A 15,882-nucleotide genomic window follows, 5' to 3' on the forward strand; every position below is an offset into this window, starting at 1 on the left:
CTGTGCTCCAAAAACAGAGAGGAGCCTGACAGGACACCCACTTCTTGCCTTGGGCACAGGCTCTGCCCCACCTGCAGATCCCTGTCAGCCAGAGAAACTTCTGATGCCCCCAGGCACCCCTGGGGCTGAGAGCAGGTCCAAGAACAAAAATTTAGGGCAAGAGTTGTCCACAGCTTGGCAGAGGCTCAAGCATTTTTTAATCTTCCCCTGCTGCATCCCCATTCAGAAGCTTTTTGCAAAGTCCCAATAGCCTTCTCGCTCGGTCCCAGGCTGGGGGAATAATGACTTCCATTCCCTGCCCGGCTGGGGTCTTGCGCCTTTGCAACAGCCACCCTAGTGCTGAACCTCTCATCCATTGTCCAAAAAGGACCAGCTAGTGGCTGGAGGGAGACTTCCGCAGGGGGCATGGGACCGGGGGTGGGGTGGGGTGGGCAGCGAATGGGAGCTTTCTCCAGGCCCCACTCGGGCCCGGCTCCCGGGACGTCTCTATCTCTATCCAGAAGTGCCACTAGATGTGCAGACAGCTACTCTAATAGAAGAGTTACTCCCGGCTTCACTGGAGGGAAACAGAGCAGCTTTCAAGCCTCCTCCCTTAAACGCAACAATATTTGGTAACACTTGGTGTCTTGGGGAGAGAATTCATGTCCGTAATTAGTTACTGTATATCACCGTTAGTACCCTGCTCAGGATTTACTGGGCAAATACCATTTAACTGCACAATAACTACAGGTCCTTGCTGCTTATTGGGTAATTTACTAAGGCTGGGGGAATGGGGCAGGAGGGACTCTGAATGGGAGGGATTGTAACCCCTTGAATCAAACTTTATGAGTTTGGGCTTGGCAGGGAGGTGGCTGCCGGTAGCCAGCTCTCACTGCTTTGTTTTGCAGAGTTGGCGGGCACACTGCTTCCTTCCCTTTATTTATTGCAGGAGAGGTCTGGGACTGGGGTCTGAGACTGCCCGGAGCTACGGAGGGCCTTGTGGTAGAGATGGTCTTTGGCTGAGCACAAAGGCACACGGCAGGAACCCAGGCTCGGAGTCCTGGGAGCTCCATCCATCCTTGCACGTACTCCCTCGTGGGGCCTCCTTCTGTTTCCGGGCCAGTGGGTGGGGAGCACACACAGGGAACCGTCCTTGGCTGGCAGGATCAAGATAATCCGAAACCCTCTCTTCTCTCTCAAGTGCCGTGTTGGTTGGGAAGCAGACATTCCCGGACACTTGGCTGTAATTCCCAGCCTTAATCTGCTTGAGCAAAGTCTGTCTTTGTTTGGCCACGGCACTGTCTAAACTCTCTAACCTATTTAGACCACGGAGAGGGGAAGAGACACAATAATGAAAAACTCAACGTGCAACATTGCCTTACGCAATCTAATAAATTACTCGGTACCCGGCTGCCAGCTCAGACTAAGCCCAATATTGCCTGCAGTAATTATTTGGATCAAATGCAGTTTATCTGCTTCATATTTGTGCTTCTGTGCTCAGTGGTAACTTATAAATGTCATTGTGGTGTTTATTTGTTATAATGAAACTTAATGGCATTGGAAGCCAGGAGCAGAGCTGGTGGGCGGCGGGTTTAAAACAATCTCTTCATCTCTGGAGAAAGAATGAGCCAAGATAACACGAAACTGCCCTGTAGGGAAGAGATTTGCGGAGATGGTTGTGCGCTGCGTGGTGGGCAGAGAGGGCTGGGGAAGATTTGGCTGGGTTTAACCCCGGTACTGCCCCATCTGATGCCTCTATCTTCTAAGGGTATTACAGGGGTGGGAGGTGTTCGATGTTCACACCACCCAAGAGTTACAGGCTGCCCAGGGTCTTGGAGGAAAATGTCCTGTTGGACAGGGCTGGATGTGAAAACCCCCAGGGTGACTGTATCATGGAGGACAGACGATCAGACGGAGGTCGGGGGGAGAGTGTGGGGACAGAAAACAAAGGGAAGGTATCCTAGAGAGTGAAAAGAGGGGACTGAGAAGTTTTCTCCTTCGGGTGAGAAACCAGCCCCGGTGTTAGAAAGCACAAAGCATGGACGGACCAGAGCAGAGCTGGCTGGCATTGGAAGCAGGGTTCCCCACCGGCTCTGCACAAGTACCATGGACAAGGATGGGGCATTTAGTGTAGAATAAAGGGTTTTGGCTTCTTACAGCTCTGGACCATGCCATTTACTAGCCATCTGGCTTGGGGCGAGTTCTTTATGTTTCCTGAGTCTCATTTCTTCATTTCTCTCAGGACGGTAGTGAAGATCACAGGAGGTGATGTGTATGAAATGATGCACAGGGTGTTTGGCACACAGCGAATAACAAATGAGTGGCCACAGCAGTGACTGGCACTTAGTAGATGTTCAATAAACGTCCGTTGAGCGAATAAATGAGTAATGACACTTCCCACCCGTGTGCGCTACAAAGCCCTCTTCCAAACAGCTGGGCTTGGACTGAGACCTCACGGCCGTGCAAGGCTGATCTTATTACCCCTGTTTTCTAGTGTGGACACGGCTATGGTAACTTGCCCAAGGCCGCTCAGGTGCTTTATGTGTGGTCATTGGCTCTTCTGTCTCCCGGGGCAGGACTATCTCCACCAGTCACCGGGGACAGACAGCGCTCCATCTCCACTGGGAGGCTGAGCTATTCCCTCCCGCCTGGAAGGAAGCACCGCTCCCTGGAGCCTGACCACAGAGCCCGTACTGACCTTCCTCGCTGAACCTGGTGGCAGAGCTAAGCCGGGGCCTTTCTGTCCATTTCATCTTAATACTACAGTTAGTGTTTACTCATGAAATATTCATTTTCTCCCCTCAGCGACATGCTCATACAAGGCTCCTAACATCATACATATGGATGAAAATTATTAGTCATTGTTATTTCTCCCACTAGCCGGTCCCTTCTCCTAGTACTCCTCCTGTTTTGATCTCAGCAAAACGGGACTGAATTGAGGGTTTTAGCCTGGAACACTAATAATAATGCCTTGCATTTTACGGTACTTTATGCTTTCTCAAAGCACTAGCACAATCATCATGCATAGCTTCTCTTTGCAATATCCGCACAGGGGAAAGAGCCTTGGCACCAAGTATACCCATTTTGCAGATGAAAAAAATATAGGTCAAGTGAGGTCAAGGTCGAGGTCATATACCTAGTCAGGAACCAAACTTATTTTTAAAGACGTTTATTTACTTATTTATTTTTGTTTGACTTCTAATGCAATGTTCTTTGGGAAGCAATGTGTTTGTCTCATGTAAATAACAGCACCATCTTATTTCTATTGTTTTACAGTTTCTAAAGCCCCCCCCGCCCCCGCCACCAGCTATTTTACTGTTTCTCATAGGCAGGCTTGAGTTACTCTTATTTGACAAAACTCACACATGTTGGTGGTGGATCTGGGCCTTAAACCATCATTCCTCAAAATGGATTCCAGGGAACATTAGTCCTAAAGCATGTTTTGTAGTCAAATAAGTTGGGGAGACTCTGAACCATACACCCCTCTTGGTGGCTCACCACGCCCTTTGGCATATTAGAATCTCTGAGACATTCTATAGGACAGACCTGTTCAGTGAGGGCTAACCCAGCTTCTCCCACTGTTATTTACCCGCTGCGGTTCTATTTCACCGAAAACCTATTATCCCGCTGTAGAAATGCTGCTTTAGGGAAAGGTGTATGCTGGGTCCCTCGTCCTCTTTCTGGACCAATGGGCTTTAGAGCAGGGCTGGGAGAGAAGAGGCTGGAGACAGGGTAGAAAAAACATGCCTGTGGGGCCACCGGAACTGACACACCCCCTCCCCAGACTTCCTCTCCTCCTTCCTGTACCCCCAGGGTGTGAATTCTAGATAATTCACTCCATATTAGTCTCTATCAATCTGGGGCAGGATCAGGGGGCGCCTTGCTGGCTGACCGGGGGTCCGTGAGCAGCGCAAGGTGGGGAGATGTGGGAGAGAGTGGTTGGTGGCCATGGGCGGGGGGAGGTCTATATGGATCCACAACAGGAGCTCAATCAGGTCTGCCCTTGCTGGTGAAAGAGGGAGTCACCCCACCCTCATCCCCCAAATTCACAAAGCTCCCCCAGGCAGGGCAGACCTGGACTGGGTCTTTGTTTTACCAGGTCATAGCTGGGTGCCTTTAGGTAGATGACTTCATCTTTCTGAGCCTCTTTACTCTCAAAATGGAGTTAACACACCTAACTTGTGATGCCATGAGGGTGACTGATGTCAGTGTGTGGAAATGCCTCCCTAGCCCTGTGTCTTAGCAGCTTAGCTCCCCACCCTTCTCCTGGATTCTCGGGGTTCCCCCAGTGTTACTCCAGGCAGAAGAAATGGCTTGCCCCACCTCTGTGCTCCACGAACATATCCCCGGTACATTTGTAGCTCTCCCATCACCCTGCCTTCTGCTGGTGTCTTCTGTGCCTGTCTTCCCACTGGACTCAAAATTCTCTGAGAGCTGAGCTGACTCGTCAGTGGCCTCCCTCCCTCTCTGTGTCCCCGAGGCCTGCCCACTTCAGGGCCCGAAGGCTAACTCCTCATCTCCGGTTATCTGCAACCTGAGGTCTTTCTCTTGAGCCAAGGGTCCCTCTGCCTCCCAGACAGACCATGACACGCAAGACCTTGCTTAGGGTCGGCTGCTGGCTGAAGCTGAGCGAAGATGAGGGCATCCTGGATGTGTCGTTCATCTTCGTGTCGTTCATCTTCGTGTCTTTCACAGCACGAGGCACACAGTAGGTGCCTGGTCAATCTCTGAGTCGGACAGAGACTAGTCCTATAAACAGATGCAGGAGGAATGTGGTCCGGCAGGCTGGTTGGGGTGGAGACCCTCCCCTCCCCCCACACTCCCCCCTCCCCAAGAGCCTGGGGCAGAATGGCTGCTCCCTTCCTTTCTTCTTTGAGGTCCATTTCTCTCCTCTCTACCTGCTCCGGCGGACTCTGGTCAAAGCTCTGGGTGCAGAGGACCAATGATCAGCCAATGTCCTTCCTCAGTGAGAGGAGAACAGCTTGGTGTAGGGTTTGAGATCCTTTCAGGAATAATGGTCGAGAAGTGCTGTTCTTTAGTATGAAGAATAGTGGTTATTCCTGGCACATTTGACTTGGAGGTGGGGAGTATTACATTGCTCTATTTATCCCACACTCTGTACGCAGTTACTGAAACTGTCACCGTGTCCTATATTCCATAGGCCATTATGTGTATTTCAAACCATTATATAAATGGACTTGATTTGGTACTTCTGAATGTCATTAAACTCCTCCCATACCAGTAACAACACAGTTTCCATAGAAACTAATACATTTGAGAAGGGAAGGCGTAGGGAAGAAAGCAGATGGAACGGGGGGGAAAAATACGTCTGTCCGATTATTATTTCCAGAACGCGGGACCCAGTGATGTGACATGGGCCACTCTATGGAGATGGGGCAAGCTCCTTCAGGTTTTTATTGACTCTCCTTTGATAAAAGCCGTGGATAATTCATCTCAGCCTGAACCTGCTCATTCCAGCACACATCTCTAAAAACTTTATGGCACCGCAGGCCATTAAACACGCTCATTTATTCAGACTCCTTCTCCCTGGGGAGGGGGAGAAGGGAGGGTCTCCCGGTCCAGCGGTGAAGCTTTTGAGGCTCACTGAGGATGGGGGGCGGGTAGGGAGGCAGAGAGAAGAAAGGAAGCCTCCTCAGGACACAGCAGGCATAGAGGGAGACCCCAGGATTCTGCCAGTGGCTGCCACCTAAGTCCTTGGGTCCCACGGACATCAGTGCATTTGGACAATAAAGCTGTAGACACATGGGGTTGCAGGGGTGTTATATTTAAGACCTTGAGAGCCTGGCTGAGGAGCTGCCCATGGCCTTTGTAGATAGCAAGTTTTCTATTTTTGCAGGGGTACAAGCATAGGTTGCAATGGCTTCATAAAAACAGTTATGGGGGCACTCCTGGGCCCTACTCACTTAGCCCATAGTTGGATTGGATTCCCTGTATCTGCTCCCCTAGCTCCTGGGCATAGCTGGTTACAGCAATTATGACATTGTATTTTAATGGCTGTGATAACCCTGGGGGCAGGTGCTGTGTCCCTACAGGTCAAGGGCGCCCTGGCACTGTGCGAGGCACAGACTGAGTGTGGGATGCATGGTTGGTGAGGAAGTGAGTACATGTTACCGCCGTACTCAGAAGGGTTCACATGCATTGGTTCATGGTGGGGATATTGAGCCATTAGAAGAGGGTGTGGACCAGATGACCTCTGGTCCTTTCTGGCCTCGAGGACCTTTGATGATATGGTTCTAAACCGGCTCAGCCTATACTTGATTTGAATCTAGATTTCTCTGACTCCCAAGCTACAGTAATTAACCATTAAGCATACTCACCACAATGTTAAAAGGAGAAACAGAATCAAAACAACCACAAAATTAACTTGGTATGAAATATATCTGGTCCCCTCCCAGTGGAGGGCAAAAGTTCTTGAGGACAGAGCTGTGTCCTGCCTCCCTGAGGCTCCTATGTCTGGCACAGTCCTGGGCTCATAGGGGGCAATGGCTTTACTCTGTATAAGGCACGTCTAGATCAAAGAAGCCCCTCCCCTTCCTTTTCTCTTTGCTTCTCATCTCTTTCAGAACATAGCCTCAACACATGTTCAGTGGGCAGACTTCCCTGATTGATCCACTCAACCCTGTCTCTCCCAGACTTCAAGAACTTAGCATGGTCAAGAGGAAAGAGGATGGCCCCTTGGGTCAGAAGCCTGGGTTCGAGTCTTGGCTGTGTGGCTCACAGGCTGTGATAATTGGGACAAGTCACATGACTTTTCTGGGTCTCCGTTTCCTCGTCCCCATGTGATCTGTAAGGTTTCTTCTAGGGGTCCCTGGTTCTCAGATCACCCAGTCCCAGCATCTTGGGAGCCACTGACCAGAGGCAGAGAAGGTCACTTTGCTCGCTCTTCTTTCAATGTCTACTCTGTGTAAACATTATGCTAGGGTCCTGGGATATCCTGGAGACCCAACAGAGCTTACAGATTAGTAGGCAAGGCAAGTATTAATTGAAAAATAGCAATATGAACTTGTATGTGCAGACTGAGCTACGAGGGACCAGTATAGACAAAGGTCCTGGGGCGGATGGGAGCATTCCTGTTTGAGGAGCTGAAAGAAGACTGATGTGTCTGGGGTATGGTGTTAAGGGGGCAAGATGAGGCCAAAGAGGTAGATAGGAACCAAATCATGTACAGACTCATAAAACATGCCAGGGATTTTGGTATTTTTCCTAAAAGCAACACGAAGCCATTGAACTATTTTCAAGAAGACTGTGACATTAGACTTGCATTTTGAATATTGTTCTGGCTGAAGGTGGAAAATGAACTGTGAGGGAAGGCAGGGGCATGATGGATGCACGGAACCAGTAAGGAGAGCACTTCTGTAATCCAGTGAGGAAGAGAGGTTGTGGGGACAAGGGCCATGCCTGTGAGATGGACAAGGTGGATGGATTCAAGAGATATTTGGGAGGTGACGTTTCTAGGTCTTACTGAGGACTGGATATGGGTAGGAGAGAAAAGGAAGTTTGAAAAGGAGCTTGGCAGGGTCTGTGGCCTATGGGACCCCAGCTTGCCTTAAATAAGCAGGTTTCCCAGTAGGAATGGTGGCTGGAGGAATGGGGCCTGGGAAACACTGGAATTCTCTATCAGATCGTAGAAGGAGAATGGAAATGGCGGGTCCCCTCTTTCAAGACACCAAGTGAATTAAATAACAATCATAAAGTGCCCTGGAAATCTGCGTCTTGTCATAAATAATAAACAGGGACATTATACAAATAACCAGCTTTGCAGCCCCAGTGGAAGGAAACACATCAGTAAGAAAAATGAAATAAGAAAAAATGCACCCAAAAGCCCCAACTAACAAAATGACAGTATTAGCTAACATCCTGGGGGCTCTTGCAGGCAGTGAAAGAATGGTCTCTGGAAATTGTAAGCCCTTAGTGTAAGCCAGGCTGCTATGGCTGCTGCTGTCAGAGTGGTAGGGGCTCGCAGGTCATCGGACCCCTGCTCGGATGAGGCAGCCGAGGACCCTGGGCCAGGGTCCTGCTTCTCCTCTGCTCCTTAAAAAGCACAGCATGTCCCCTAGGTCTGCTCGACCCCCTCACTGCCACCCAGGGAACAGCTGACACGGGCCTGACCTCACTCTCAGAGGGCAGACAGGAAGAAGAAACACAGATCTGCCTTCCCCGTAAGGCTCCTAAGCAAAGCCAGTCAGTCAATTTCCCGGTACTGGTTCCTTTGGTGACCAAAGCATTTAAAATTAGGGGATGAGTGGTGAGAATAGGGTGTGGGCAGGGTGTTTAAAGCCGAGATAGGATTAAAAAAAAGATTTACCCGTCCATTTATTTTAGAGAGAGAGAGCACACGCGTGTGTGAGTGCGTAACTGCGGGGAGGGGCAGAGGGAGAGGGAGAGGGAGAGAGATCCTCAAGCGGGCTCCTCACTGAGCATGGAGCTCGACACAGGGCTCTATCCCAGGACCTGAGGATATCCCAGGACCCAGGATCATGACCTGAGCCGAAATCAAGAGCCAGATACCCAACCAACTGCAACACTTGGATGCCCCGAGCCAAGTTAGATTTTGGAATCATCACATTTTAAAGGCTTACAGATGATTGTATCCAACATTATTTGAATTTCATCCACAAGAAGGTTGACATCTGGATATTCAGGGACGTGACCAAGGTCACAGAGCTGGCCCCTTACCTTTAGGTGTTCCTTCCACTACACTGGTGGGGCACCTCTTTCTCTTATCAACTCTGTGGGGGAGAGGTAAGAAATTGGGGCCTTTTTACTCATTTCTGTGGATTGGGGAACAGGGGTGCAGAAAGAAAGGATAGACTCCATGCCATCAACAAGAGATCCAGGAGCAGGTGCCTGGGTCCCACCCTCCCAGAGCTCTGCCTCCGGCACATGGGTGAGACGGGAGGACAGGCACTGTGATGGAGGTCTATGCGCAGAGTTTGGACTGGGAGGGTGGAGCTGCCCAGGAGCTGCAGGGCATAGCATGCAAGAGCCTCTAGGGGGCCTGCCAGCTGTGGATTCCACTTTCTCCTTCCTGGACGCTGGAGCCCCTCCCCAGGAGACCCAGAGGTCTCCAGTGAGCTGAAGCTGCCTTGACTAATCACTTGGATTTGTTTCTTCCTGGGAAAATGAAAACCACTGCGCTGGCAGGCATTTCTGCTTTCCCTTCTCTGAGCCGCGATGCGGAAGGTCCGGGAAAGCTGCCGCCCCTCCAGATGTGTGGCCCGAGAGGGCACCCCTCTGGGCAGACAGGAGAGCCTCCCACGCAGGCGCACTTCGGCCTCAGAAAGCTAGCAGGGAGGGAGGCCAGGGCTCCCTCCTTCTGCTCAAATTCAACTTCCTCTTCCTCATTTCCCCTTCTTGACATAGGGGCTAACAGAATTTTCGGGTTCCTGAGACATGATCTTCCCTGACCTAGTTCTCTCACTCCAGGCCTCACACCACCAGAGACTTCTGTGTCCTGCCCCCTCTTCCCCAAGCCCCTTCCGCTTGCTCTGCATTTGCTCTGCAAACCAAACCAAGGTGAAGTGTTACCGGCTTCCCTTCTGTTCATGGTCTGAGCCTCCTCTTTCAGAATTCCAAGAGCACTGGACCAGATGTCAGGACACCTGGAAGTGTGGCCCTGGCTCTTCTGGGACCACAATTCCCGGACCATCACCAGCTCTTTCTGGCTGCTTCCTATTGACCTGAGGCAAGTCATTCATCGATCCTGGGCCTCCCTGAGTTGGCAGATTGTACTGTAACTGCTAGGCTTTAAGTTCTAACATAGAGGAGTACTAAGCTTTTCAAGGGGCAGGCAGACCCCCTCACCAGATACCATGTGAGAGCTTTCTATTCCCCCTGTGAATAAGATCAGCCCCGGGCAAGCAGTGTGCATGGAGAAGGTGAGTGGTTCTGGGAGCTCCAGGAAAACTGGGTAATTGAGAAGAGCCAGGAAAAGGGATGGGAATATAAGGGTGTGTGTGTGTGAGGGGGGGAATGGGTGGGTAGGATGAGGAAACAGTGGAAACAGCTCCCTGGTAGATCTGGTGGGACATATCTGTCTGGAGATGCCTCAAGAAGGTGGCCCAGCAGTAGACGGGGTGAGGAAGGAGAGGTAGTGTGGAAAGGAGGGAGACCCGCCTGCGGGGACATTCCCTCTGCTGACCTGCTTGGGTCCTGGCCTCGAGGAAGGCGCTATTGTACCAGAATAGAGGGGAAGCTGAGAGGTAGGACTTAAGGAACTGCTGGAGATGGGGACACTCATTGTGTGCAAGTCTCCACGTCGGTTTACGCTACCTGATGGTTCTTTTGCCCAAGACCCACCTTGCACCTGTGGATGGCTTTGTGCATTCCTCTGTTGTGCACTCAGGGCACTAATTAACTACATAAGTTAAAGTTGATGGACTACCCTTTACGTGTGAGACATCGGGCTCATGCCCAGGGATAGGTGAGGAAAGGAGGGAGCAGCGTCTTCACCTTCCTGATGGGACAGACAGTCTCATCAATGATCACCAGTTAGAGTAACTGCCATACAATAAATAAGCTGGCTGCCGCGATGGTGTATCATGGTGTGGGAAGAGGGGTATCTAATTCAGGTAAGGCGATCAGGCAGGGTTTCTCTGTGGAGGTGACAGTAGCACGGAGACGTACGCATGTGCTTTAATTGTGAGCTCCTCGAGGGCAGGGATTAGGTCTTATTTACTTTGAAAGCTCCAGAGCTTAGAACACTGTCTAGCATTTGTTATGAAAATTGGGATAATTTTTATGGTAGGTATTCAATGAACTTTTGATGAATAAATAAATGGTCTCCTCCCAGCAGTTCCTTTTTAAAGCACCGCGTACTTCATTACATGGAGACAATTATGTCAAACACGCCAGATATTCTTATGCCTGATCTGTCTTGACTTCTTCTTCTTTCGTCTGCCCTTCATTGATTTTTGTTTGTGTCTCCATTTGATGCCTCAGATGTGTTGAATCCAAACAGGAGAACACACACACACACACACACGCACACACAGACATTCACACACGCAAATACGCACACATTACCCACCACCTCTATTCCTGCAATGCTGCGGATTCTACCCTAGAAGCTATTACGAGCTCCTGAATAGAGCAAACCTCTCATTGACTACACATGCCTCCTTAAATGACCTTTGAATAGTGTTTTCTTTTTATTGCTTTGTGAAGTTTAACAGCGCCGATTGTGATTACTCTAGCTTATGATAAACCCCAGATCCATAAAAACTCCTGTTCATTCATTATTTTTTCTCTTGCTCCTTCTCAAGCTGTTATTATTATTATTATTATTATTATTTTGAATGTAGCGAGGAGTAGGGGGTGGGAGGAGGAGGAGGGAAATAAAAATACACCAACTTAACAAGAAAACAGGTGAAATAGGGAACCACTTCTCCTCAGGTGACAGACACCCGATTAGACACTGTTAAACAGAACAAATATGCTTTTATACAGAACAATCAGTCTTTTATATTTATTCTAAATTGGAAATATAATGGCTACCACCTTATCTTTAATGGAAGAAGCAGCTAATTGTTCCAATATCTCACTAATTCCAGAATCTGGGAGAAAATTATTTTTTACTATTTTACCAATTGTTCAATTTATACCTAGGTGTATAGTGCAGCATGGACAGACATTTCTGTTTCTTGATCTATGTCATGGCTGCTATTCCAGTTCAATTATTAATATGTGGAAATTATAATTATTTTGAGTATGGTACAAGATAATTATAAGCCATAAAACAGCTCCTCATGCTCACTGATACCTCTTCTTCTCTGCAGACAGTCTGGAGTTTGGGCTTATGAGTTTTAGAGAGAGCAACACATATATGATGGGGGCACTTGGGGTCACAAGACACTGGAGTGGGGGCAGAGGAGCATTCCCCACCCCTGCAGGTCCTTTCCGTTCTCCATAAGCATCTCTCCTTCTGCCCCTCTGTCTCACCCACCTCCTATCTGGTCTCCTGTTTGCTAGCTGAGATTTGTAAACACATCGTCTGCCATGGTTTAGCTTGCTTGCTATCTCTTTGTCTCCTTGTTTACCCAGCAGCAGCTCCTGGGTGTCTGGTTGTGTTCTTATGCATGAATCTTGGTGTTGGGGCAGCTGGGAAGTGTGACAGCCACAGGCAAAGAGGGAGGCTGGGGTGGGGAGTTAGCTGCTCTGTTACCCCTTGGCCTTGGCCAATGCCTCCATTCCCTCCCTCTTTCTGAATACTTTGCTTTATTCTTAATGGGTCTACCCTTAGGGAAGGATTTTGGCAGGGGCTAAGGCACCTGGAAATCACTTATTCTTAATCAAGTTGACCACAGTCAGCTGAAAAGAATAACACATTTGTTTGGATTGCATGTGTTTGGAGAAGGGGTTCGGAGAGAATGGGCATTGTTTTGGTATCTTCCCATTTTATTTTATTTTTTAAAGATGTTTATTTATTTATTTGACAGAGAGAGAGAGAGAGAGATCACAAGTAGGCAGAGAGAGAGGGGAAGCAGACTCCCCAACGAGCAGAGAGCCCGATGTGGGACTTGATCCCAGGACCCTAAGATCATGACCTGAGCCGAAGGCAGAGGCTTAACCCACTGAGCCAAGCAGGCATCTCAGTATCTTCCCATTTTAACAGGAAAACCTCTTTACAATGCCATCTTAGTTAAGTTGTTGTAGAAAGCAAAGCTAACTGTCTTCAGAAGTAATCAGATCCTGGTCTTAGTTCCAAGTCCTACTATAGTCCCCCTCCCCTGACTCCCTTCCTTCCCTCTTTACTTAAACAGTATCTACTCTACTTAATCTTAAATTTCTTTTTCCTACCATTTTCTGAATCTCTCATTCAGTATTACCATTACAACTTTCTGCTATGGCAAATGCACTGAGGCCCCATTTCTATGTTAAAGCCCCTAACACCCAACATGACTATATTACAAGATAGGGTCTTTACAAAAGTAATGAAGGTTAAAGGGAGTCATAAGGGTAGAGCCCTGATCTGATAGGATGAGTGTCCTTATAAGAAGAGACACCAGAGATCTTGCTCTCTCTCTCTCTGCCAGGTGAGGACACGGTGAGAAGGCGGCCATTTGCGAGCCAAGAAGGGATCTCTCACTAGAACCTGACCATGCTGCTACCTTGATCTTAGGCTTCCAGTCTTTAGAACCGTGAGAAAATAAAGTTCTGTTGTTTAAGCCATCCAGTCTGAGGTATTTTGTTAAGGCAGCCTGAGCGGACTACTATACCCCTCCCTAGCCACCTGTGAAAGTGGTTGGAGCAGGGTTGTTAAATCGTGTTCATCAGCCTTGCGATGGGATTCTTTTTTAGGCCTGAGGATCTGCAGTCGGTGTCCTTCTTCTGGGTCAGACACTTGGAGCTTGAGGTTGCAAATCCAGCCCAGCTCCTGACGTTTTGGCTTCCCCGATCCCCGTGAACCTCATTTTCAGCTTCTCTAATGAGCAACGCCAGCAAGAGAATGTGTCTATTCAGCACCACGGACAGAGGTGCCCTGTCAATTCGTACAAATTAGAAGTTACTGCTTAGCCCTCTCACCCAGGTGATGCTGAGAAGGGAGGAGGTAGGCTGAGCAAGAGAAAAGTCAGGGAGGAAGACCACCTGGCAGGATGCAGACAGTGCAGCCCCTAAGCCTGGCTGTGCTCAGCCAGGGGGCTCCTACAAATGAGAAGTGCCTTCTTGAGGCTGCTGCCTTCTCACACAGACGGGTTGCAAAATGCAGGAGGGGCTACTCCTTACGCTTAGTTGTGTTGGCCTGGCTCTTGTCGAATTGCCACCTGATGGGTGCTGGCCACAAACCTACAGCTGGCAAGGTGTGAGGTCTGGGGAGCCCGTGGGTGTGCTGGTGTCATGGACTGTGGGGTGGGAGACGAGCCAGCTGAGGAGGAATGGGAAGAGGGCATCAGAACTTTGGTATAACTTTGGGGATAGTGGTGATACAGGTGAGCTGCCTCCTCCATGCCTGGAATGGCAATGAGGGTACAGGGGATCAGGCCTTGGGAGGGGAGGGGCCCAGCTCCTGGCAAGCTGTGCTGGTGGGGAGCCAGGGCTTCATTTGTTTGACTTTAATGAATAAATGGCATCCCCAGCCATTGTTTCTCTACTTTTGAGTCCTGACAGTCTAGTGGCATCTGATGGAGAGGGTTATTAGCTGCACGGAGACAGATGGTTGGGGATGAGGGGATTGGCTCTTTATTATAACAGGTCCACAAGTGACAGCATTCCGTTTACTTCCCAGCCTCCATATCAATGTCAGTACCTTTCTGTCGCCTTCTGTGACCCAGTCAAGCCCCAGAGGAAAGACCCAGAGCAAGAGGAAGGCAGAATGGGCCATGAGTAAGAAAGGAGAAGTAGGGCCAGTGGAGTTGGGAAAGAGGGCAGATTTCCCATTGTAAGTTCTTTGAAAATAAAAACCCTGCCTTATTCTTCAGTATTTTCCCAAGTGTCCTGTAAGGGGCTGTTTATTCAATAGGCATTCAAAAAATGTGAATGATAGAAGAGAAAGGTAGAGAGGTCTGGATTAAAAAAGATAATAGAAGCAGATTTAATTGTGCTGGGTGAGTGGTTGGGGAGCAAAGGTAGGGAAGAGAGAGAAAGAGAAGTAGAGGACACAGATGGGGTTGGAAGACAGCATGAGAAAAAGTGCTAAGGAATCAGCATACAGTATTTCAGGCATTAGGTACTCTTCCCCACATTTCTATATAAAGAGTTTCATGGAAATTAAACAGCTCTGTCCACTGTCCCAGGTTCTTCTTCCCGGGACCAGAGTTGCAGGGCAACTCCTCATTACCCCCAGAAGGGTGGGCAGGTTCTCACTGACCTTCATTCATTCTTCGAAACTTGTCCTTGGCCATGTAGCCCAGCACCAGACAGCATCCTCTCTTCTGGAGGCCCAGCTCTGGAAGAAAAGCACAGGTGAATGAGCGGGGAATGGATCCTGTATCAGTGAAGGCCCCTTTTCGGGGGTTATGAAGCTGCTGCCCTCATAAACAGGGCTACTTATATAACATTTATATAGCACTTGCTATGATCTGGGCATCCTATTAAGCCGATAATTCCTCATTTGATTCCCGCAATAACCCTGTGAGCTGTATACCAGTATTATCTCTATTTTATATCATCCCCATTTACAGATGTATTAAGTAGACAGCCTTAGTTGGAAGAGCTAGCTGGTGGCAAACCAGGAGTTTGAATCTAGGCAGTATGGCTCCAGAGTCCACGCTCATAACCACTTCTCTATAGGTTAGTGAGGTTCTATAGATCCCAGGCTTGGGGACTTTGTCCACCTCATGCTGGGACTGTGGTCAGGTCTGCCAAAGGAGAGGCAGAATCCAGCGAGTGGTGACCAAGATGGAGCAATGCAAGCAGACACAGAAGAGCGTAGTTTGGAGGAATGAAGAAGTGGTTGGGCGAATTTGGAAGAAGACACAAAAATGGAGGTAGAGGAGTCTACTTTTTGGGAGAGAATGAGTTTCTGGGTCTGGGGATTCCTGGACAATCTCATATTCAGGAACAAGGCAGTGCTGTCTTCAAGGGCTTATGAAGCGTGGACTTGGTTGAGCATGGAGCACAGGGGTTGGGATGGCTAAGAGACGCAAGGTGTAGATTCCGGTCCCACAGGACTTTGACACAACAGGGAAAAGCAAGGTGGAACAATAATTCTAAGTAGCAAAAGCAAGAGACTTTTTCTTTTTTTCATGCTATTGGATAAATGGGTGCCCCTTGGGCATGGGTGTTGGACTGGAGTTACGTCTGCCTCAGAAGAAGGCTGGTATTCATCTTCTAAACCCTGGTTTATCTTAAGCACCTTATGGAGTTTGAAGCCATTCTACACCAAATTCCTCTTTTGACCCCCATGGTACCCCCTGAGGTCGGCAGACAGGTTATTGCTCTTCA

The 15,882-nt window shown here is 49.1% G+C and overlaps 1 protein-coding gene across 5 annotated transcripts in view; it reads right to left on the bottom strand.

Moving 5' to 3' along the window:
* KIRREL3 (kirre like nephrin family adhesion molecule 3) overlaps window positions 1-15,882 on the bottom strand; it is a 532,532-nt gene that overhangs the window by 107,317 nt on the left and 409,333 nt on the right. For all 5 annotated transcript variants that reach the window (XM_032868882.1, XM_032868885.1, XM_032868883.1 and 2 more), the window contains exon 3: window positions 14,807-14,884. In XM_032868882.1, the coding sequence (XP_032724773.1) occupies window positions 14,807-14,884 (78 nt within the window). The remainder of the gene's footprint in view (window positions 1-14,806; window positions 14,885-15,882) is intronic.

This window comes from Lontra canadensis, unplaced genomic scaffold (assembly GCF_010015895.1).
Source record: "Lontra canadensis isolate GAN:19392208 unplaced genomic scaffold, GSC_riverotter_1.0 scaffold36, whole genome shotgun sequence".
In the NCBI taxonomy this organism is placed as follows: domain Eukaryota; kingdom Metazoa; phylum Chordata; class Mammalia; order Carnivora; family Mustelidae; genus Lontra; species Lontra canadensis.